At 34.4% G+C, this 25,792-nt stretch overlaps 1 protein-coding gene across 2 annotated transcripts in view; it reads right to left on the bottom strand.

Moving 5' to 3' along the window:
- Positions 1-1,316: 1,316 nt before the first annotated feature.
- Positions 1,317-25,792, bottom strand: part of PIK3CA (phosphatidylinositol-4,5-bisphosphate 3-kinase catalytic subunit alpha) — a 78,797-nt gene continuing 54,321 nt past the window's right edge. For both annotated transcript variants that reach the window (XM_049629549.1, XM_049629551.1), the window contains exons 7-21: positions 21,693-21,798; positions 20,795-20,947; positions 20,577-20,711; positions 15,746-15,870; positions 14,556-14,637; positions 14,066-14,230; positions 13,740-13,843; positions 11,809-11,980; positions 8,908-9,014; positions 8,059-8,180; positions 7,157-7,235; positions 3,534-3,704; positions 2,845-2,962; positions 2,586-2,737; positions 1,317-1,780 (exon numbers count right to left, since the gene is read on the bottom strand). In XM_049629549.1, coding sequence (XP_049485506.1) covers positions 1,510-1,780; positions 2,586-2,737; positions 2,845-2,962; positions 3,534-3,704; positions 7,157-7,235; positions 8,059-8,180; positions 8,908-9,014; positions 11,809-11,980; positions 13,740-13,843; positions 14,066-14,230; positions 14,556-14,637; positions 15,746-15,870; positions 20,577-20,711; positions 20,795-20,947; positions 21,693-21,798 — 2,062 coding nt within the window. In that variant the 3' untranslated portion in view covers positions 1,317-1,509. The remainder of the gene's footprint in view (positions 1,781-2,585; positions 2,738-2,844; positions 2,963-3,533; positions 3,705-7,156; positions 7,236-8,058; positions 8,181-8,907; positions 9,015-11,808; positions 11,981-13,739; positions 13,844-14,065; positions 14,231-14,555; positions 14,638-15,745; positions 15,871-20,576; positions 20,712-20,794; positions 20,948-21,692; positions 21,799-25,792) is intronic.

A 25,792-nucleotide genomic window follows, 5' to 3' on the forward strand; every position in this document is an offset into this window, starting at 1 on the left:
GAATGCATCCTGTACTCAAATGCAATTTAATAAAGTTGAAGAGTGAGCCCTAACCGCTTGGAAATGGGACATGATCTTAAAATGGTTTAAGGTCCTACTTTTATTATCAAGATATTGCATAAACAGCCTAAGAAGGTAGAAAGTTCATGGTTTCTATTCCCCCATATTATAAAGTATTATTCATGAGCATACCTGGGTAGAGGGGCTGAAGCAATCAGGAAGATATGCTATATTGTGTCAATTTTGGTAACTAGTTTCATGATTGAGGCATTATCAACAATAAAAGAAGGTGGAAAATGGGGGATTCATATGAAAACAGAAATAAAAGGAAAGATGATGAACTGTAATCTGTTTTCCTTATGTAGTTATGCACTAGTCATTGGTATAAATGGGATAGTGCCTGAGCCTCACCCACGGACCGAGAGAAAAGCTGACCATGCTGCTACGGACAATAAAAAATTTGGGGTGCAAAACAATGCATGACTATGGGACAGATCATGTAAATAAAGAATATATATTAATGATAGTTTCTATAATATAAATAGCCTTTAATAAAAAAAATAATCTTTTTAATAACATTAATACTCACTTCTATTTTCTGGAAACATGCATGAAAAATGTATTCAATTCAATTGCAAAAGGAGAAAAAAAAAATCAACCTAAGGCGAATACTGTACAATTCTGGAGCAAGAGCTTTTCCTGCTCATTCTTTCTCTATGATGATTATTGTACTCTGTGGGAGCCCAGAATTTCCCTGGGAAATAAGAATCAGATTCTTGTAAATACTGTCCAGAAAAAAAAAACAAAATCAAAAACACCACCTTATAACAGGTCTCATTTGTGACTGCTTCCAAAACTTTGCAGATAAGACCCCATATCGTCAAAAGGTTTGATTTATTAAAAAGGAAAAGTCTCCGGTGAAATCTCAAGAGTCCCTTCCACCCCAAGCAGTTTTCTTCATTAAACAAGGAGTCAAAAAAACCCACTTCAAACTATAAATTGAACAGCAATGGAAAAATAAGAAATCTTCATTATTTTCTAATCTTAATGCAATTTAACATCAAACTTCAGTTTCCTTGGACCTAATGCAATAATAGACTTTGTTGTGTCCACAATTTCAAAACATAGAACATTTGCAAGACAAAAAAAGAACATCATTCTTTTTCCTTCTCCACCATTTCTATATATTTTGGGGTTTTTTTGTTTTGTTTTCTTTTTTAAAAAAAGATACAAACAATCTTCAAAGTTTACCTTTTTGGACTTAAGGCATAACATGAAATTGCGCATTATTCTAAAGCTTAATTTTGAAATGAACTAGTTTAGTGCTCTCAAACCCTGTTTGCGTTTACATTATTTAAATTATATAGTATTTTATTTCTGATCTTGTGTAAATTCTAATGCTGTTCATGGATTGTGCAATTCCTATGCAATCAGTCTTTGCCTGTTGACAGTTATTAACAGTGCAGTATAGAATCCAGATAATGAGCTTTTGGTTTCTCAGTTATCATTTCAGTTCAAAGCATGCTGCTTAATTGTGTGGAAGATCCAATCCATTTTTGTTGTCCAGCCACCATGATGTGCATCATTCATTTGTTTCATGAAATATTCCAAAGCCTCTTGTTCAGTTTTATCTAAAGCTAGGGTCTTTCGAATGTATGCAATATCATCAAAAGATTGCAGTTCTGGCATTCCAGAGCCAAGCATCATTGAGAAGAGATTTATGAAGAGATTGGCATGCTGCCGAATAGCTAGATAAGCCTTGTAACACATCTCCTGAAACCTATAAGTAATAAGAACAGTTTCATCAGTATGGAACAAATGGGGTTAATATGTTCAGGTCTCTGCTCAAATGTCACGTCATTAGAGAGGCCTTCTTGGGCAAACCTATGAAAAATAGCATTTCTCTTCCCACTCCCCTTACCAACACTTTTTACTCTCTTTACCCCACACTAGAATGTAACCTCTGTGAGTCCATAAGGATTTTGTTTACTGCTTTATCACCAGCACCTAGAATGATGCCTGGCACATTAGCAGTTTACCAAGGATTTATTAAATGTTTGAACTGGTCCATACTAAAGCCTTTAGGGTTTGGGCTACGGCCAGGATAGAGTTACAGACAAAATGAGATTTTAGAATTTAAAAGTACTTTAAGGTTTGAGATAGACTGATGATATACCAGAAGGTGGTAGGAAAAATTATGAATACACATGGTAATTACGGTTGACTGATTTCCTCAAATTGTAGGGCTAAAAAAATGTTGTCTTAAGCACTACACATTATTTGTCAATATAGAGAAGGTGTAGTCCAATCATTTAAACAACAGTAAATAAAAACTTTTAATATATTAAGAAGATTAAGAATCACTTTCTTAGGCTTTAATTAACTAAATAAATCATTTCAGGCCTTAATTAACTTAATAAATTGTTTTCCCTCCAGTTTTCATAGCATTACACAACAAATAAATAAACACATTAAAATATTCAGTTATGCCAAAATGTTAACATTAAGTTGCTTGAAAAATATCACTTATTTTTGATAGAGCAGCAAGAATTTGGTACTTTGCATTTTTGATTTCTGGAACTTACCTTTCGAATTCTCTTGTCTTTGTGCATTCTTGGGCTCCTTTACTAATCACTATTAAGAAATCTTGTGTCAAAACAAATGGCACACGTTCCCGTTTATAACCAAATTTTTTCTTCTTATGATCCAAAAAGTGTCCAAAATCTATATGAAATAGCTTTCAAAAATAAATAATTATATTATAGTTTGACCAATGCAGAATACAATATCCTGAATTAATAAATTTAAGAATGCCAAAACATTTTAAAAAGAGAAAGCTATTACTTGTCCATCATCTTTAACCATGATGTTACTATTGTGACGATCTCCGATTCCCAGTATGAAGGTAGCAACACAATATCCAGCACATGAACGTGTGAACAGGTCAATGGCTGCATCGTATCTACAAAGAAGAAATAAACACCTTTTCAGCAGTGTGGAAATACAGAGTAAGCCAGTCCAAATTGGGAAAAGATGGTCAAAGTCTCTACTGAAGAAGGAAAACAATCACTGACATTAAGAAGAGGAAGTAATTATGTGCAAAGATTTGAGACAGAAAGTACATTTCTACATATCCTCTGACTAAAGTGGAATTTTTATTATAGTGAAAAAATACTGAACATGTCATGAAAAAAACATTTTTTCTAATCATTTCAACAGTGACCTTGAAGTATATTTTGAAACGTTCAATGATCATTTTTTTTTTTTTTAAAGAATAAGCAATAAGAGAAACACATTTTAGATACCTAAAACTGGATGTATAAAGTTGGGTATATAGGATTTCACCAAAATTATAAGCAATTCAATTCTGATCATTCAAACACAAAATCTCAAACATTTCACATGCTGAGCATAGTTTTTTCCCAAGTAAGTACAAATGTCTTCTCTGGTCTCAGAGAAATGTACACAACCATTAAAAGCCTCAGCTAACAAAAACTTAGATGAACACAGGAAGACAAGAATAATAAACTCACATTTCGCCTTTGTTCTTGTCTTTGAGCCACTGGTGCAGCGTGTGGCTGTTGAACTGCAGTGCGCCTTTCAGGCCACCTTTGCATTGAATCTGCATAATAGTGTGAGAATTTCTCACCACCTCAATAAGTCCCACACAGTCACCGATTGACAGACAACCATAAGGTAACATTCTGAAAAAGGATCAAAAACATTTGCAATTAAATGATGGCATTTTAAAATAGCAAATATTTTAATAGTCTAATTACAGGAATATTCTTTTTGCAAATTTGTCATGCATCATCTTCACTCCTTTAATTTTAATTTTCTTTTATTGAAGTATGACAAACATTCCTAGAAAAATCCTCAAAATTATCTGCCATCATTTGTTATAACCTTCAAATGAGAAAGCATTTAATTATGTAAGAGAAAAACATTAAGAAAATTATTGTGGCAATTAAAATTGCGTAAACATTTATGACTTTAAAAATATGGGTGAATTTCAATTTGTTTAACTGACATCTAAGTAATACTTTAAGGCAGCAGTTCTCAGATATTTGGTCTCAGGACTCCTTTGTACTCTTAAAAATTACCCAGATCCTAAAGAGCTTTTATTTATGTGGGTTATATCTACTGATAATAGAAATTAAAACAGAGAAAATAACAAATTAAAGTATTAACTAATCTAAAAATAAACTATTCTGTAGTAATATAAATAATATTTTTTTAATGAAACGAAGAACCTTATATTAAATAATTCTTAGTAAGAACAGTGACACAATCCCCTATTTTAAAAATCTAATGTCTTATTCCACAGTGCTGAGTTGGATGCTCATGTACACCTTCTGTACTCAATCTAATGCCATGTTTTAATTGAAGCATATGAAGAAAATCTGGCCTTGTACTGTTATGTAGGTAGAAAAAAGAGGAGTATTCGAATAGCTTTTTCAGATAACTGTAGATATTTTTCTTTGGTACTACTCTAAAACTGGATAAGAAGTAGTTTCTCAAGTTGCAGTTTGGAATGTGAAACCATGTTAAACTCTTTACACTCTGTTACATTAAAATCCATTTGTCTATCTTGCCTCTGAATCGAACTTTTACCCACATGTGACTTTATCACATGCTGCATTGGTCACTTGGACGATACCAGTTCACTGAGTTATGAAGATCTTTCAAATGCTGATATGTTTCATACCAACTAAAAAAATCACAATTGTTAATAACACCACTGATCTCCTCAGTAAAATCTTTCCTTGGAGGAAGCTGTTCTGCTTACATACAAGTTTTTCAAAATTCTGATTTTTGCTTCAGAGCTCAAATTTGATCTTTGACAATAGTGTCAGTTGTTCACCTTGAAGGGATAGGCTCATGTCAACTCATTTGAAAGAAAATGTCTGCCAAACACCTATGTCTCAATAACCAAAACTTATCTATTAGTTATTCTTTAAGTGGTGTTCCATGAAAAAAAAAAAAAGCAGCTAGTTCAACTTACAACTCTAATAACCCACAAATGCTTTTTCTTGATAAAATCATACTTGGATACACAGCAGAAGTGCTGTATGGATTCCTCCCATTCATCACATGGTATTAAAAAGGACATGTAGTCAAGGGAGATGTGAGGAGGAATTAAAGAGACAATGAAAAAAAATACCATTTGGCACATAAGTACTAAAAAGTATGGTTTTCCTTGCTCTGTTGTTCTCATAAGCTACTGGCAATTCTTTCCATCTTTCTTCGACTTAAGTTCCTAAAAGATTACAATCCACACTTATTTTCATTTTCTGAATTCCATGTAGCGTAACTTCTACACCTACTACTCTACTGACTCAGTTCTTCTTACAGTTAACCATGAATCATCAAATCCAAGAGCTTTTTCATAGTCCTTATGGTCTTACATCCCCTGAAGCACCTGATACTATAAACTGTTTGTGACTCTCTCCTCTCTTTTGGATTCTGCGAATTACAAATTCTGGTTGACCTATCCCTTTGACCATTTCTTTCCTGGAAGCTTTCCTTCTACCTGCCCTGATAAATACAGGGATTTCTTAAGGTTGTACTCCTGCTCATTCTTTCTTTACATTTTAATTTTATTACTGTTGAACATGCTCATAGTTTAAAGAGTCATATAGTCCTGTAAGGCTTGTTATAAAAAAAATAAAGCAGAGAATCCAAGTTTTTTTAAGAATAAAAATGCTATGATTTTGCTTAAATTTATATTTTATTTATAATTAAACTTAAAAAATGTTTACTTAAATTACTTAAGTTAAAGAAATTTAGAAAACATTTTAAAACTTAAAAACTTTTTGAAGATCCAACTTACCTTCCAATGATCTAGCGTAACTTTAGGTGCTTTTTTAGCATAGTCTCTAATTCACAATTAAATATTGTAATTACCACAGTTACAGTTAACTTCTTTACTCTGTCTAGTTCTGCATTCTCTCTTTTGTTTTGTACTTCCCTGGGGACAGGGTAGTAATGGCATGTGTCTCTCAGATATAGAAAACTATACCAAAAGAGGAAACTTGATTAATATAACATTAATTGTTTTTGGAAAGCAGAAGGGATTAAGTCAGGAATTAAAAATTTGAAGATGATGACTCAATTTTGTACTTTAGCAAATTACTTGATGTGTCCATTTTTCTTCTGCAATAAGAGAGTTCTACTATGTGTCGCTGATACATCTTTATATAGCAGCTACCCTCAATCTTTAAGAGGCATACAAACAGACCCTAATCTACTCTGCTGCTGCAGCTAGAGTTGACTCCTATGCTCACTTAAACAGACATTTTTCTTTTGGAGAGAGTGGCCTTTGCTGGAATGACCCTAGATTTGCAAAGAGATAATAAAGAAAAGGAAACACTACGAGAAAAGAAATAACCAGGACAAGATGAAGCATGACAGAAAATTTAAGAGATAATACTGATAATTGTAGAAAGTTGGGCAGAATCAACAGAATGGCAAAAGCTTTTTTCTTTTCCTTTCTTTTTTTTTTTTTTTTTTAAAGCTTATTTATTTATCCCGAGAGAGACAGAGACAGTGCGAGCTGGGGAAGGGCAGAGAGAGAGGGAGATGGAGAATCCCCAGCAGAATCCGCACTGTCAGCACAGAGCCCGACGCGGGGCTCGAACTCATGAAATTGTGAGATCATGACCTGAGTCAAAACCAAGAGTCGGAGGCTTAACCGACAGTGTCACATGGGTGCTCCGAAGGGCAAAAGCTTTGAGTTCTTTTAGTTCTTTTCATAAATTTTGCTATCAAACTGATTCAAGATTAGAGGCTTTATAAAGTTTTAAAATTAGAAAATTTATATTATGAAAGAAATTGTCTCTAAACCTCTTAACTTCTGAATGAAAATAGGGGGCTTTTGCATCTTCTATGTCATGTCCCAAACAGTAACACTCCAGACACAGTTGTAGAGCCCTTACCAGCTTATTAGAGATACCTCTTCTTACCTACCTGAATCTCTTAGCCATTCTAAGGCAAAGAAGAGGAAGACAAATGAAAGTAGTGTAATCGACTAGTATTAATTACTCTACTCCATACATTTCCTTATAGATAAATGCCCCGTTATGCTTTATAACTGATATTTACTAATTTTCTCAGGATAACTTTTAACATACATGTTGCCTTACTTGTTACCTACCGAAGATCAAGGCCTTGATTTTGCCAGATATTTTCCATAATGCGAATGATCTGCAGTGTTAACATATCTTGCCGTAAATCTGCAATTCAAATGATATGTACCACCACTTAATGCCATAAATGCAAATTTGGGTGTCATGTTATCACACTGCTTTCAAACAGAAAATAAATACAGCTATATTTACTTTTCAAATTGATCTATAAGGAAGCAATATTTTGATTCTTTAACCCAGTCTAAAGTATCTGCATAAATCCATCTGCATAACAATGTAGGATAAGCTACTATGTATTTCAGAAAAATTTTAGACTAAAATATTTAAAGTACTTATTTTTCTGAATCCTTAGATTTGAACTTGTTTATATTAACATATTGGGACTAATAGAATTCAGTGCTGAAATGTCATTCCCCAAAGGCAACCCATCAAAAATCCTTCCATTGCTCCCCCAGCAACCTGTTTTCCAAGTACATTAGAACCTTCTTTAATATTTCTTAGTAGACTACACTTTTCTTTTGTAGCATGTGTAATTCTATTTTTGTAATTATTTGTTTAGTATCTCTCTTCTCCCTGCTAGACTGTAAACTTTAAGAGGGCAGGGATTCTGTTTTATTTTTACAATTTGATGGCTTAGCACATCAAATATTTATGGAATGAATGGATACTCACACAGCTAAGCAAATAGTTAGTTATTTCAGGCCATTTGGTTCTCAATTTAGTACTTCTTTTCTTTTTAATAATCATACATACATGTTCTAAAGGTTAAGACATCTGTTTAATATTATGTATTTTAACCACATGCATATTCCTTAAATGGCTTTCAATAGTCTTCATAGTTCATGAATATCCTGTGTATAAAAAGATAGCTAAATTCATGCATCATAAGTTCATTAATACTCTTCCTTACCATCCCCATTTTTAAAGATGATCTCATTGTTCTGAAAGAGTAACTCTGACATGATGTCTGGGTTCTCCCAATTCAACCACAGTGGCCTTTTTGCAGAGGACATAATTCGACACTCTTCAAGCCTTTAAAATAGTTAAAAACTTTACCAGGTACCTTACATTTTTTATTCTTTCACCCTCAAATTTATTTTAAAATACACAGTATAGTTTTTGAAGTGTTATAAAAACTTAAAACCTTCTCACTTCCATTTATGAATTCATTTCTAAGGGGAGTATAAAGAAAAAATAAACATTAAGGTTAAAAATTTCTTATATGATAACAGAAATTTTCAACAAATATAGGGACATACCACTAGTTTTACAGATATTACATTTCTTTTTTTTATTATTATTTTTTAATGTTTATTTCGGGGGGGGGGGAGGGGCAGAGAGAGAGGGAGGCACAGAATCCAAAGCAGGCTCCAGGCTCTGAGCTGTCAGCACAGAGCCTGATACAGGGCTGGAACTCACAAGCCGTGAGCTCATTAGCTGAAGTTGGACGCTTAACTGACTGAGCCACCCAGGTGCTCCCAGATACTACATTTCATTTTTGTATTGTATGAAACCAGAAATTCTGGCCAGAGAAAGTTTTAAACTGTATTATTAAAGTAATAAAAACTCATTCTGACTAAATGCAGTTCTGAACTTAAGGAAATTGAACAACTCTTATTTTGCAGGGTAGGATAACAGGAGAGAGAAGCATATATAATTGAACATTCTAATTATAATGGACACTTTAACTTTTCTCTACATTTTCTCCAGACAGGGTACTTGTTTAAACATCAATAAAACTTCCAATAAGGTACGTTACCTGAGATTTCCTAGTTGATGAGCAGGATTTAGAGGAGACAGAAAACCCTGTAGAGCATCCATGAAATCTGGTCTCCGCATTTGCTCAACTAAAAACTTCATCTGTACCTAATACATAAGCACAATCATGGTTAGACTTCATAAAAGGTAACACTAACTGCTAATCGCTTTTATATGCTGGAACCTCAGTACTGTATAGTCTGTGAATCCATATCCTATATTTCAATCAGAAGGATTTCTATTGAACAGAGCAACACAACTCAGGCAGAGGCAGGAGGGGCAGCACCATGTACTCCCCTGTGACAATTCTGCACACTGACACAGACATGTTTTGCCTCTATAGCAGGGCTTGGTCAACTATGGAGGTTTTTGTAAATCAAACTGCATTGGATGTAGCCATGCCAATTTATTTAGATACTGGCTGTTTTCACACTAGAATAGCAGAGTTGAGTAGTTATAACAGAGACTGCATGGCCTACAAAGTCTAAAATATTTACTATCTGGCCTTTCAAGAAAGAGTTTGCTGATCTTTGTTCCAGAGGAAAAACTATGGAGACATCACGTCAGCTTAGTAACTTTACTTTTAAGCTTTGCAGAAAACACCATATTCATTTCTCTGTTGAGTGTTAAAAAACATCTAGTGAAGCTAAAAGAAACTGTTCGAAAAGTATTTATAAAAACATGTTACACTGAGTCTCACGCTATACTCAGGTTCAGTACGTATGCAGAAACATCTCTTTTTACTCAATTTTTAAAAAAGATTTATTTTATTTTGAGAGAGAGTGTGAGTAGGGGGAGAGGGACTAAGGGAGAGAGAAAGAGAATCTCAAGCAGGCTCTACACTCAGCACGGGAGCCTGGCATGAAGCTCAATCCCATGACCCTGGGATCCTGACGGGAGCCAAAATGAAGAATTGGGACACTTAACCAACTAAGCCACCCAGGTGCCACTCTTGCTAATCAAGTGAAACCAGAGCCCAGACTACTGAACTATATAGCATGTAATAACTGCCATTTTGTTTTAGAAAATCTTCATCTGTCAAAAATATAAAAGGTAAGTGAGGGACGAAAGAGGTTAGAAGCTAAGGAATTAACAATAAATAATTTTCGTGCTGTAATTTTAGTAACAAAGCTTTTTTTTTTTTTTTTTTCTTTTTCTTTCTCACTATGGATCAGTGAGTAGCTAGAAAATGTAGTTATCACTGACGAGGGCAACTCTTGCTCATGTAAAGGCATTTCTTTTTCTACCATTATCAACCGTAATGTTAGCACACTGCTTCCTATGCTTTACCATGGTTATGCTAAAACATGACACCAAAGAAACACTTTTGTACCTACAGCATTCTTAGTTTCCTGTCACAATCCCATTTAAGCCAATACTAATGTAATGACTTTCACGTTCCTAATTAATCCACTGTATCAGAGCCAATCTGTGATATTAGGCTGTGAAAAATCTAGCTTTAAAGAAACCCTGATATTTATAAATGTAATATCTAGTTTCTTTTTTCTTCAATCAGTTACAATATAAATATAATAAGTTTTATTCTTTCAAAGCAGACTAGTCTACCCTTGTTCATGATTCCCAGAATCAGAAACAGTACAATTATTTTCTAATAACCTTTATTTGAACTTACATTTCACAAGTTCAATAAAGTCAACTCAGTCACAGGCTCTATGACATTTAGATTAATACAGTAACTGTCTTTTAATTTTTTTTCATGCAATATTAAGGTATTGGAAAAATTCATTCAGTAGTGCTAATTTATATTCTTGTGCTTGGGAACTCATCAATATATGGGGATTTTTTTTTTTTTTTCCATTTCATTAGAGATGAGGAATGATCTCACTTTTACTATAGGATGTGGTAGATTGAATAAAGGATAGAGAGGAGGAAAGGTCATGAGAAATCTTTACATTTCATATTCCTCAGTTACACTAAGCTAGACTGCCAATGACGAGTGTGTGATAATGCTCACTGGGTGACTAAGAGTCCATTTTATTGTATTTATTGTATTTTCTATTTTACAGAGAGAGAGAGTGCATGTGAACAGGGGAGGGGCAGAGAGAGAGAGAGAGAGAGAGAGAGAGAGAGAGAGAGAATCCCAAGCAAGCTCCATACTCAGTGCACAGCCCAATGTGTGATCACAACAGTGACATCATGAGCTGAGCTGAAATCAAGAGTTGGAAGCTCAACTGACTGAGCCATCCAGGCGCCCCTGAGTCCATTAAAAAAAATTACTTTTTGAGAGAGAGAGAGAGAGACAGAGTGCAAGCAGAAGAGGGGAAGGCAGAGAGGGAGAAACAGAATCTGAAGCAGTCTCCAGGCTCTGAGCTGTCAACACAGAGCCTGATGCCAGGCTTGACCCAGAAACTGTGAGATCATGACCTGAGCCGGAGCTGGATGCTCAACCAACTGAGCCACCCAGGTGCCCCACCTAAGAGTCCATTTTAAACTTAGAAACATACAAATTAATTTCTATTATTTTCACTTGACACTTATTTTCAAGGTCATTACTAAAAGCTAATAAATGACGAAAATTACGAAAAAAATCATTTTACAAGTTACGGTGATATAAAAGAGAAGGAAGGGAAAGAACAGAGTGCATTTATTGAGTACCTTTTGTGTTCTGGGGACTGTGATATGTGCTTCAGCATTTGTCATGTAATTTAGTGCTCACAACTACACTACAAATAAAGTATCAGTACGATTTATAAATGAGGAAAATGGATCTCAAACACTAAATAACGTGTCTAACATTACACAGCTGAGAGGCGGTGGAACATGGATCCAAATCCTGATATGCTTGATTCTAATGTTCACAATCTGCATCTACATCGGACTCTCAAATTACCTTGCCCCACTGCAATGAAGGGTCTCAAAAACAATCTAAAGAGTCACATACCTTTTGTGTTTCATCCTTCTTTTCTTGTTTGAGAATGTCAGTTAAGTTAATGAGCTTTTCCATAGCTTCAACTTGCCTATTTAGGTGCTTCAAATACATCCCACATGCACGACAATACGACTCCAAAAGCAGGCCAAACCTCTGACTAACTGTTTTATTGTGCATCTCAGATCTAAAAGAACAGTGTAAGATTAAAAAAAAAAAAAAAAAAAAAAAAAAACCCAAAACACACACACACACACGCACGTACACAGATGTGCACACACATTATATATATACATGGTCCTTTAAAAATTTTTTAATGTTTACTGTTAAAAAAATTAATATTTTTGAGAGAGAGTGCACGCGCGCACACACACGCACACACATGCATGCGCAAGTGGGGGAGGGGCAGAGACAGAGGGAGACACAGAACCTGAAGCAGGCTCTAGGCTCTGAGCTGTCAGCACAGAGCCCGATGTGGGGCTCAAACCCACAAACTGCAAGATCATGGCCTGAGCCAAAATCAGATGCTTAACCGACTGAGCCACCCAGGTGCCCCTATGTGGTCTTAAATGAGTATACGTATATAATCACTTTTAAGAAAATAAGAAAACCCATTTCTGAAATCCAATAAATGTTATAATCATACTAACAATAAAGTGATTCAAAACCTATCACTTGTAAGCAAAAATAATCAAGAGTTTAAGATCATTCCTGGAATTGTAAATTTAATAAACTAGATTTTAGGCCTATTTCAACTACTTTTCATTTACTAATGTCAGCACAAAAATCTATTAACTATATAGCACTGATGGCTACCAGAGAGGAGGTGAGTGGGGGTGGGGGGGGATGGGTTAGATGCATGGGGATTAAGGAGAGCACTGGCTGTGATGAGCACTGGGTATTGTACGGAAGTGCTTAATCACCACATTGTACAGATTGTATACCTGAAACTAATACACACTGAATGTTAACTGGAATTTAAATAAAAACTTAAAAAAAATATAAACATGAAAAAAAGGAAATTAGGCACAAAAGTAATAAAACGAATAGGGAGGGAGTGAAGAGCTCAGTGAGTACTATTTAACTCTTCTGGCATACATGCACCTTTTCTATACTGTCTTTGAATTTAAGTTATTTTAGACCTAGCTTCAAGATTCCACCTTTGATTCATTTTAACATTAAAAAAATCAAGTTAATTATAAAGATATCAAGTTAATTTTAAATCTTTCTAAATTTAGAAAACAGTGTATGACTTGTGATGACACTGAGTATTAGATCATATTCTACAAAATACTTTTTACTCTTAATTAGCTTGTTTGCTTGTTTTCTAGTAAGAAACTTGGGATTTTTATATTATTATTCTGAATTCTGAGGTAGGAGCTTTTGTTTAATTTTGGGTATTTTAATCCACACATACAATGAAACCAACTGCAATATTAAACAATATTAATCTAGCAAATTTTGTTTTGCTCAAAGAAAAATATAAGTCTTTAAAAATATTTCAGCTCTAATTTCTGTATAAAATTCAGTTTGAATTTTATTGCTTATTTAAAAATTTGAGGGGAGGGGCGCCTGGGTGGCTCAGTTGGTTGAATGTCTGACTTCAGCTCAGGTCGTGATCTCACGGTTCGTGAATTCGAGCCCTGCGTCGGGCTCTGTGCTGACAGCTCAGAGCCTGGAGCCTGCTTCGGATTCTGTGCCTTCCTCTCTCTCTGCCCCTCCCGTTCATGCTCTGTCTCTCTCTGTCTCAAAAATAAATAAACATTAAAAAAAAATTTTTTTTTAAATGAAAAAAATCTGAGGGGAAGCTTACAAATATACTTTCATTATGGAATAGTCTTCCAGACAAACAAAACAACAGTATATAAGTAACGAATATTTATAGATCTATTAAGAAAGCAAGTAATATATACCTAAGAATTTAATGGGAAAATAGCGTGACTTACTTTAAATGCCAAAAGAAAAAGTGCCCAATCCTTTGATTAGTCAATGCTTTCTTGAGTAAAAATCTCACAAGCAGGTTATCCAAATACTGTTCATATTTTAGGACCTATGTGATTAAACACAAACATAAAAACAACTTTGCGTTAATCAGGGTCAGTTTCTGCATGGTTAGATTTACAGAGAATTTTTTAGAAAGCAAGTAGTCACTAATGATAATAAAACTGATTTTTAAAAAAGCATAAAACCAGGGTAGATAAAGATCCACGGTTTGGGTAAAGTTGCACAGATTTAGAATAAAACACTATTTTTCTATTTTACATTATTTTACCTGTACTAGCTGAATTAAGTACTGAGAAAGCTTGTCATCTGTTAAGTATTTTTCCAAGCATCGAACAGCAAAACCTCGAACCATAGGATCTGGGTAATTACAATCCAGAAGCTCCATTGCCTGTTCAGGTTTGATTGGAGGCCAATCTTTTACTAAGCAGTACATCTGTTATAAGAAAGACAATAAATCGTATTTAAAAAGCATAGGATAGTTGTGAGTGAATGCTGTTAAGACACGGTCTTAATTTCTTATTTTAAAATTGGTTTAGATAAGAGCTCTTCTCATGAATTCAGTGCTTAAAATGTTCAATTCTAATTAATTTTATCAGTAGACGCAGTTTGAATGGTATTTTTCTCCACCATATTACCATTAATATAAAACATAGTCTATTTCACCTCTTACATTTATGCAGACTTTCTGAGAGAAAACGATTTGAACAACATACCAATTTTATACAACAGTTATTCCGTAATCTCCAACATGCATTTACCTGAGCTACTTCATCTCTAGAATTCCATTTAACAGACAGAAGCAGTTTGGGTAGAATTTCAGGGATAGTTACACAATAGTGTCTGTGTGGAAAAGACAAAACAAAACAAAAAACATTTCTGCATGTTATTCAAAAGGCCTACATATCTAAATCTTCAACTATGTAATCTTTAAGAAGTTCCAAACACTTTTAAAACTCACCATTACTAGCCTTCCTTAAAATCAAAAGAAATCAGTGTTTAACACTATAGTTGCATATATATGTACATGTATCCTTAGACATAGTTATAATGGCAAGGAAGACAAAAAAAAAAATCCAAATGGCAGACAAATACTTAGAAAAAATTATGATTTTATTTCATAACACTTTTTTTTTTTAACATTTATTTATTTTTGAGACAGAGAGAGACAGAGCATGAACGGGGGAGGGGCAGAGAGAGAGGGAGACACAGAATCGGAAGCAGGCTCCAGGCTCTGAGCCATCAGCCCAGAGCCTGACGCGGGGCTCGAACTCACGGACTGCGAGATTGTGACCTGAGCTGAAGTCGGACGCTCAACCGACTGAGCCACCCAGGCGCCCCTCATAACACTCTTTATATAGCTCTTTTAATTTACCTACTTATGCAACAGAAACCATGCAAAGAGTCACCAGTTCTACTGTTAAGTTGCTGGACAAAATTTCTGCAGAAATGCACTGCAACTGCTTTATTTAAATAAATCACTGTATACTTTCCAAGTAGTGGGATAATTTCTTCATAAGTGAAAATAAAGCACTGCACTATTACTTTGAGGAGGTATAAGAAAAAAAAATAGAAGGAACGCCTTAAAATGGAAATATCTAGACCAGCTAAATCACAACTAAATTGATCTAAAACTACTAGTTTTTTTTTTGGATCTTGAATTTCATTAAAAAAGCTCCAAAAACCAAATCCTAAAAAAGTGCTATTAGGGATTTAGAATTTTAAAAAAGGCTTCAAGGGTTTAAGATTCAAGGTCAGTACCAAAGGAGCGTGGTTTGCTAGAAATACTGACCCTCATCCACAGCTTTAAAAAGAATAATGTTTATAATAAAAAAGTTATGTAAATTATGCTTTATGTACTTTAACAGGTATGACAGAATCTGTAAGATAAGCCAAAATCAGTTCTTTCTCCTTAATAGAAGAAACAGGGAATCTCCATTTTAACATTTACCTGTGGCTCCACAGAAAATCTTTCTCTTGCTCAGTGATTTCAGATAGAGGATCTCGGGTACAAATTGCTCGGAGCTGTTCTTTATCATTTTCTCTTAATTCGTTGTCTCTAGCTAGTCTGTTACTCTGTAAAATAAAGTAATATCTTATATGATTTTCTTTGCCATATTTTCCCCTGGATTCATGAGTTATCTACAAAAAAAGAAAAGTGCCAATAACTTTACATTGCTTATTAACTGTTGTGAAACAGTTTATTCTCATCACAAGACTTTATTTTCAGGGACAGGAAAGAATCAACTTAAGGCAGTATTTGTGGAACAAATCCAGTATCTTACTAAGTTAACATTACCACCAACCACAGAACAGTAACTGCTAAATTAGTCAAGGATAAGCCCAGACTGGGATACTAGGGGGTAGCAGTAAATAATTTGTCTTACTGGTGAGGCCCCTTCCTAGTATTCTATTAACTAATCTGCTCATGTTTCTGGAATGGAAATAAACAATAGTAAAATAATAAAATAAAAATGTAAATTCTTTCCTAAGAATTTATTTTATTCCTAATCTTTGCTTGAGTATATCCTTATAATCACTGCAAGGCTTTCAAATTTAAAAGGTAAAAATAAGAGAAAAAGGAAAAGAAAAACCCCTATTAAAACACTGAACGTTAAATGTTCAGAAACTAAAATGAAAACACTATAACTTTTAGTATAATTCCAAGATTCCAAGTAATGTGTTTATTTCCTTTAAATACAGATATATTAACTGCATAATGAATAATTCTGAATTTATATTAATTTATTATGAAAACATATATACATTCCTTCGAATGGGTTACACATATGCCCAATGGCTAAAAATGAAAGCAGGCATCCATGCTACTTGGTTTTTATTAACATTTGTTAACATTATACTAACATTTAAATATTGTTTTTATATAATAGTTCACAGAAATATCATTGGCACATGTCCATCAACAAATATTAAAACATCTACTCTGCGCCTTGTTTTGTTCTTCCTGCTGGGGTCTTAAATAATAAAAGAACCTGCACTAACAGGGCGTCCATTATAGTGAAAAAATTCAATGAACAAATAAGAAAAATCTTCAAGAGTTGATATACTCTGGGTGATGTAACGGAGAATGACTGAGTGGGCATGTCACACTGGGTGTTTAGAAATGGCCTCTGAGAAGGGAATATTTAGTTTGTGATCCAAATGACAAGAAAGAACCATCCACACTTAGATGAAGGAAAAGACAACTGCAGATGGAGGAAACAGTGAAAGTGACCCAAGGAGAGGAGTTTGGCAGGAAGATCTGTAAGCCTGAAGCCTAGTAGATGAGGGGGAGGAGAGACAGGAGGTCTGTTCAGAGCATGTAAAACTTGCAAATCAGGATGAAATGTCTGGATTTTTTTTTTTTTTTTTTAGTGAAAGCTATTTAAAGGATGAATCTCATGATTTGATTTGTTTCATAAAGGTTATTCTGGCTGCTCTGTGGACTGAGTAAGACCATTTAGGCTATTATAATACTCCAGGTAAGAGATAATAAATACTTAACCCTCAATTCACCAGGAAAAGTTGTCATTGTCATTTGTCATTATCATTTATCATCTTGGTCCAATGGACTCAATATTATTTGCTTATTTTTATCTGCTTTTACTTTTAATTCAAAATAACTTACAGAATAAACAACTGTGAAAAAGCTTTGTGAAAAAGCTTTGTGAAAAACAATTGTGAAAACAATTTTATTAGACATCTTATTAAGAATTTAAACACAGTAGGGGAGCCTGGGTGGCTCAGTTGGTTGAGCGTCCGACTACGGCTCTGGTCATGATCTCACAAGTGGACTCATGGGCTTAAGCCATGCAACGGGCTCTACCTATGTTGACAGCTCAGAGCCTGAAGCCTGCTTCGGATTCTATGTCTCTCTCTCTCTGCCCTTCCTGCACTCACACTGTCTCTCTCACTGTCTCTCTCACTCAAAAATAAAACATTAAAAACCATTAATAAACAAAAATAAAACATTAAAAAAAAAGAATTTAAACACAGTAAAACTAAATTCATAATCCAAAATGGGCAACATATTTTGAAAGCCACTAACTCCTTGCTCATCAACGGTCATGCAAAAGCCTGGAACATACATAATTTATCAGTATATACTGATTCCTAATTTCAAATAGATAGCAATAAGTTCTAGCTTATCATTACTTCTGGTTTTTCTTCTTGTACTTGAATTGTCAAAATGTATTACTTTTGAAAACTCGGACAGTAATCCAAGAAATTAAAAAATTTCTACGTCACCTTTTTCCTTTAATCATCTTTGTATACACACTTGTCTGTGATGTTTCTTCACTTAAAAAGTGTATCAGGTAAATTTTAGTGTACAGCATCATTAAAACTGGAAGAAGGATAAGGCATGGTCCAGGTTCTTGTAAAAAAAATATTGTGTGATGAGGTTATTCCTGTTGAATGCCTGAGTGTGAATATCACATTTCCTTTTTGTTCTTGGAAATATGTTGTTCACTCACCATTTCTTGAGTTTGAGAAAATTCATCTAAGATATTGTTACCTGATGTTTAACCTATATGATCAATTTACTGTCATCATTAGAGACTGGAGTAGTGGTTCTCAACTGGGGTGAATTTGTCCCCTCTACCTCCCAGGACCTTTGGGGTATCATTTGTATCCTAGATTTATAAAAGTTTTCAACAGACCCAATGGTAACTGAAAAACTGACCCAGTTTTATTCTATAATAAAAACAAAAAATTTTTCTTTTTCCTTTAAAGAAAAAATTCTTCCCAGAAAGAAAAGAGTAATAAAATATTAATCCTTACAAAGAGTTAGAACTGCTCAAAAAAAAAAAACAAAACAAAATGTCAAAAGCTAATTGGCACAACAGACTCTGATGGTAAACTGAATTCAGTGATGAATGTATGAATAAAATAGGAAATCAATGAGTTTTAAAGTGAACTTGACTCTGATAATTCAAATGGTTTATAGGTATACCTAATCGGACAGGACTATGGACATTTTATGGGAATGAATGCTCATCAATATTTCAATCCCAATTTCAAAATTAAGGAGTTCCTGTTCAGTTATAGCAGAAGAGTTAAGAGTGAGAGGCTCAATACTTATTAAACAGTGACATTGGAGAAGTTAAACTTAAGCCTGTTTCCTTACTGGTAAAACAGGGATTATAATAGTACCTACCCTCATAGAGACTGCTTTTGAGGTTAAATGAGATAAAATGTGAAAAAGTGATTGGTATGACTTTTGGTACACAGTAAACACTTGACAAATGTCAGCAATTATCAACAAGAAATTAAACTGACAAAATAGTAGCTACATTTTTCAAGAAAAAGAATTCCTTTTCTAAAAAACAGTTTATGTATTCTGAGAGAGACAGCACAAGCAGGGGAGGGGCAGAGAGACAGGGAAAAGAGAGAATCCCAAGCAGGATCTGCACTCTCACCATGAAGCCTGACACAGGGCTCAATCCCACTAACTGTGAGCTCATGACCTGAGCTGAAATCAAGAGCTAGACACTTAATGGATTGAGCCACCCAAGTGCCCCAAGAAAATTAATTCCTTTTTAATGTGAAGAAAGTTAATTGTACTTTTAGTATCTGATAGAATTCAGTGATGATTTTAAATTAATTTGTACTTACCAAAACACCTGCTATATGTGTCTGAAAGTATACAGGCAGCAAGGTTATGATTATGATTCTTTTTTTAATGTTTACTTATTTATGAGAGAGACAGAGAGCGAGTGAGCGAGGGGCAGAGAGAGAAGGGGACACAGAATCCAAAGCAGGCCAGGTTCCGAGCTGTCAGCACAGAGCCTGATGCGGGGCTTGAACCCACGAACTGTGAGATCATGACCTAAGCTGAAGTCAGATGCTTAACCGACTGAGCCACCCAGGCACCCCAGTTATGATTATTATTAATCAGTTTACAAAAGGGATTTGTAAACTCCTTACTGAGAACATAGCTGTAAACTAATAAAGTTCCTCAGTGCAGGATTCTAGCTGGCCCTGGGTATTGCCGTTATTCAGGTAGGCATATTTCAGGACCTCTTGACCCCATATTCATTGATTGGTCTATCTTAATGTAAAACCAGGCCAAAGAAAAAGTGATAAATCTGGAACTAGGGAAAGAGACAACAAAGAGCAAAAATAACCTTTTCTCCCAGCACTGACACCTTTGCCCTTGAGATATAGTAGAGTTAGTGGTATAGTATACCACATAGTGGTAGGTATATGGTGGTTCCAAAGTAATGGCCAAGATGAGACAACTTGATCCATATTTAAACTCCATTTTATATGTAATCTCTCTAGGCAATCTGGAGTATGTGGTAAAGTTATTTCCTCTGCTTCCAAGCTCAACTAACAACATACTCATACTTTTGTTTCAACTTCAAAGTTACTATCTCAGAGAAATAAGTTCTTTCTTGAATCCAATATATATTAGCTTTTCCCCCCCACCCTCTGTAGTCATTCTTGGCACACTATTGACTTTTCCTTCATAGCACTTAACCATGATTTATAATCTTTTATTTCTGATTTTACCACTCTGATGTCTATTTTTACCATTAGACTGCATACACAATGGAGGTCTCTTTAGGTCACAACTTTATTACTCAGTACCTTTCATACAATAAATATAAACATATAGTTTACATTCAATAAATACTTATTAAGTGAAAGCAGGAGGGCTCAATAAACTAAGAAGAGGAAGAGCTGCAGTAAAAGAATTAGCATATGGAGAATGGGATTATATCGCAATACTGTCTGAGAGCCCATAGGAGCTAAGAAAACTCAGTGATTTGCCTTACCAGTCCTGCATGGGAATAACTAAATCCTGCTTCTCGAGACACAGACCAGTTGGCATGCTCTTCAATCACTGACATATCTGGGAACTTTACCACACTGCTGAACCAGTCAAACTCCAACTCTAAGCATGGGGTTTCCTAAGAGATGGAATAAAAGTTATATATATTATGCTTGACTGTAATGAAAGAAAAATTCTAACTTATGATAATAAAAAGCTTACTTTATTTGGATTTGACCCAGTAACACCAATAGGGTTCAGCAAATCTTCTAATCCATGAGGTACTGGCCAAAGATTCAAAGCCATTTTTCCAGATACTAGAGTATCTGTGTAATCAAACAAGTTTATATTTCCCCAGGCCAATGGACAGTGTTCCTTAAAAAACACAGAGAAAAGTATTCACTACTCTGTGGATTAAATTATAAAATGCATTTCAAAACACTTTTCTTTCCCAGGAAGAATTCAATAACTAATCATTACAATGATATCTATAATAAGCCATATTAATTTTTTTGAAAGTATAAGCACTCTCTGTTTCCCCATTTGAAATTACACGTATTTTTCCTTACTTATGAGTAAGTAACATGAACCAAAGCAAGCCAGGAAGACATTAACATGTTGTCATTTAACAGGTATTTGTGTGCAGTCACTTTGCATGTTTAAAAAATTCTATCAGTGTGAACTCAGGAAATACTCATCATAAATAAATTCGGGAAGCTCTCCAAAGGTACTTACTCTTAGACACATTCATTTATTAAAAATTTTAAAATATTTGATCAATTTTTAAATGACGAAAAAATCCATTTCTTGATAAAAATTCAAATCAGCAGTTATAATTAGGAGCTTTTAAATTTTTTTTTTTTCAACGTTTTTTATTTATTTTTGGGACAGAGAGAGACAGAGCATGAACGGGGGAGGGGCAGAGAGAGAGGGAGACACAGAATCGGAAACAGGCTCCAGGCTCCGAGCCATCAGCCCAGAGCCTGACGCGGGGCTCGAACTCACGGACCGCGAGATCGTGACCTGGCTGAAGTCGGACGCTTAACCGACTGCGCCATCCAGGCGCCCCAATTAGGAGCTTTTAGAAGTAAATATAATTATTCTTTCTGAAATACTTTACCTCTTTAGCACCCTTTCGGCCTTTAACAGAACAAATGGAAAGGCAAAGTCGAGCAGCACGAGGAAGATCAGGAATGTATATATCGTAATTTAGCCATTCATTCCACCTATGTAAAATGTTAAAGGAAAAAATAATTTACCATAAAAAGGCTTCATCCAGAGTATATAAATGACTCCTACAAATCATCAAGAAAAAGAGAAATCAAATGAAAAGCAGGCTGGAGATCAACTGGAACAGGCATCCTTCACAAGGTCATATACAAACGGCCAATAAACATAAAAAAGTAGTCAATATTATTTACCATGCAGAAAATGCAAAATAAAACACCATGGAGATATCACTAAGGTAAGGATGTGGTAAGGATGTGTAGTAACAGGAAATCAGGAAATCAGGAAATCTCATATACTGTGGAGTGATGAGTATTTGAGTATTTGCAAATATCCCCCAAATACAAACCGTCCAAATGTCCAAAAGTGGAATAAATTGCAGGAGAGTCACATAATGGTATACTATACAGCAATGGAAATAAACATGTTACTTACAATATGGATGAAATCTTACAAACATGAGTGAAAGAAGCTAGACACAGAAGAAAATTGATGCCTTGAATACATTTAGATACAATTCAAAAACAGTTCAAATGAACAAACAATGTTAGAAGTCAGGATAGTGGTTGTCCAGGGAGGTGAGAAGGTTAGTGGGAAGGGGCAATGTCATATTTCTGGTAAATGTTCTATGTCTTCACCAGCATGGTGGTTAAATGGGTATTAACTTTGTGAAAAGTCAATGAAATATACAATTAGATTTATATATTTGCATGCATTTGTGCTACACTTTAGTAAAAAAAAAAATAATTAAAAACAAACCAGCTTATAGAAAAGGCACACAGAAACTAAACAAGAAGCGTGAGATTTCCTATTATGATTACAATCATATTTACTCTTATATATGGTGTAGTGTTACTCGGAAGAACCCATTAAATAAGACAGCATGTTAATAAAATGAAGGACATGTAAGCAGAAGTATTTGAAGTTGAACATAACTCCTTCACAAGAGGTAATACTTAACATTCATAATAAGGAAAGAATTAAAAGTTGCTATAGAAAGTGATGATAAAAAATTACTCAAATATTTATGATAAACTCCTTTCAATTTACTGGATATTACATGTGAAATTATGTCTATTTTGTTGGACATATTTGTAAAGAGCCAAGTATAACATATTGTTTTGTTTTGAAACAATATAGCAATAGCTACGAAACATTATAGCAACAGCTACCAGTTATAAACTCAGAAGTCAGACTAAGTTGAGTAGAATCTTGTTTCTACTATTTTATTAAATGTGCAACGCTTGCTTTTGTCTGTTTTCTCATCTGTGGAATGAGACTAATAACAGTATTTACTCTATAAGGTTGTTGTGAAAATCAAATGAGATAACACAAGTGAAGGGGCGCCTGACTGGCTCAGTCAGATAACACAAATAAAGTGATCAGAATAGTAACTGGTCCATGGTAAACGCTCAAGTGCTAAATATTAACCAAGAAAATTTTTCAATAGGCTTTTTCATAACTCAATTTTTTATTATAAGTAAAACAAGACAATAAAATGACACAAAAATTCTATTTTTAATTAGCCAAACTAGGGTATAAACTTTATCAATAAAATAAGTGCTATTTATGGGCAAAGATGAAAAAAATACGGTCTTTTGATGCAGAGAAAGCTTACATTTAATGGGAGAATTTAGTAATGAGGAATTCCAAAGGGAAAAGAAACAATAATTATAGGCAGAAGAAATAACGTGGGTTTTGATAAGTCTACAGTAATTTAAGAAAAATTAAAGACACAGGTACTTAAATGTACCTGTTTTTATTACTTCTCAATCTTTAGAATTGCTCATAATTAATGAGGAATATTCCACACACTTTCTAAGAGAGCTATATCCTATGAGTGTAGTTGTTCAATACTATGCTAATTGACTAAAGTATGTTTCTCTGTTTCTCTAAAGTCCATATAGACGTGTGTGCAAATACCAATTAAGTTCTTTATTTTTACGCAATGGTTTGCTATATATAGTCCAAACTGGTTTTGATTTTGGGAGAGAACTGGTAACCTCTATGAAGAAAGCATTATGTATCTAGTTTATCTCATATATGGGAAGCATGGATTTGGAACAATCACTTAATCTCAGTAAGAATTTTTAAAAAATCTACTTTTCTACCTTTCCAATAACTTCATATTCTTTTATCCTTGACTTTAATTCTGTAAATACAGAAAAGTTAAAAAAAAATCTACTTAAATCCTCATACTACTACCATAGAGATTTTACCCTTTAACCAGAGAATTTTTTTAAAGTATCTTTTATTTATTTATTTATTTATTTATAAATTTTTTTTTAACATTATTCATTTTTGAGAGACAGAGACGGAGCATGAGTGGGGAAGGGGCAGAGAGAGGGAGACACAGAATCAGAAGCAGGCTTCAGGCTCTGAGCTGTCAGTACAGAGCCAGACACAGGGCTTGAACTCACGAACTGTGAGATCATGACCCGAGCTGAAGTCGGACACTCAACCGACTGAGCCACCCAGGCACCCCAAAATATTTTTTATTTTAATCCAATATAGTTAACACACACTGTTATATCAATTTCAGGCATACAATATAGTGATTCAACAATTTTATGCAGTACTCAGTGCTCATCATGATGACTGTATTCTTAATCCCTATCCTCTATTTCTCCCATCTCCCCACGACCTCCCCTCTGGTAACCCTGTCTGTTCTCTATGGTTAAGAGTCTGTTTCTTGGTTTGCATCTTTCCCCTCCTTGGTTCATTTGTTTTGTTTCTTAAATTCCATATGAGTAAAATCATATTGTATTTGTCTTTCTCTGACTTACTTCACTTAGCACTATACTTTCTAGCTCCATCCACGTTGCTGCAAATGGCAAGACTTCATTCTTTTTTTTTTTTTTTATGGCTGAATACTACTCCATTGTATATATATATACCACATCTTCTTTAGCCATTCATCTATTGATTGACACTTGAGTTGCTTCCATAATTGGTGTATGGTAAATAATGCTGCTATAAACACAGGGGTGCACAGATCTTTTAAAATTAGTGTTTTCATATTCTTTGGGTAAATGCCAGTAGTGGGATTACTAGGTCATAAGGCAGTTCTCTTTTTAATTTTTTTGAGGAAGATTCTTTGGGTAGTATGGACATTTTAACAATATTTGTTCTTCTAATTCCTGACCATGGAATATCTTTCCACTTGTTTGTGTCATCTCCAATTTCTTTTAACAATGTTTTATAGTTTTCAGAGAAAGGTCTTCCACCTCTTTGGTTAAGTTTATTCCTAGGTATTTTATTATTTTTGGTACAACTGTAAATGGGACTGCTTTCTTACTTTCTCCTGCTGTTGCTTCATTATTGATGTACAGAAATCCAACAGATTTCTGTACACTGATTTTGTGTCCTGTGACCTTACTGAATTAATTTATTAGTTCTACGGGTCTGTTGGCTAGAGTCTTTAGGATTTTCTATATATAGTATCATTTCATTTGCAAATAGTGGAAGTTTTACTTCTTCCTTGCCAATGTGGATATCTTTTATTCCTTTTTTTTTTTTGAATGATTACTGTGTCCAGGACTTCCAGTACTATGTTGACTAAAAGTGGTGAGAGTGAACATCCTTGTCTTGTTCCTGATCTTAGGGGGAAAGACCTCAATTTTTTACCATTGAGTATGATGTTAACTGTAGGTTTTCTATAGATGGTCTTTATTATGCTGAGGTAAGTACCCTCTAAACCTACTTTGTTGAGAGTTTTTATCATGAATGGATGTTGTACCTTCTCAAATGGTTTGTCTGCATCTGTTAAAATGATCGTACGGTTTTTATCCTTTCTCTTAATGATGTGAAGTATCACGTTGATTGATCTGCAACTACTGAACCCCTTGCATCCCAGGAATAAATCTCACTTGATTGTAGGGAATTTTGTTTTTAAGTTTACTTATTTTGAGATAGAGACAGAGAGAGACAGATAGAGACAGAGAGAGACAGAGAGAGAGAGGGAGAGAGAGAGAATCCAAAAAAGGCTCTGTG

This window comes from Panthera uncia, chromosome C2, assembly GCF_023721935.1.
Source record: "Panthera uncia isolate 11264 chromosome C2, Puncia_PCG_1.0, whole genome shotgun sequence".
Classification (NCBI taxonomy): Eukaryota; Metazoa; Chordata; class Mammalia; order Carnivora; family Felidae; genus Panthera; species Panthera uncia.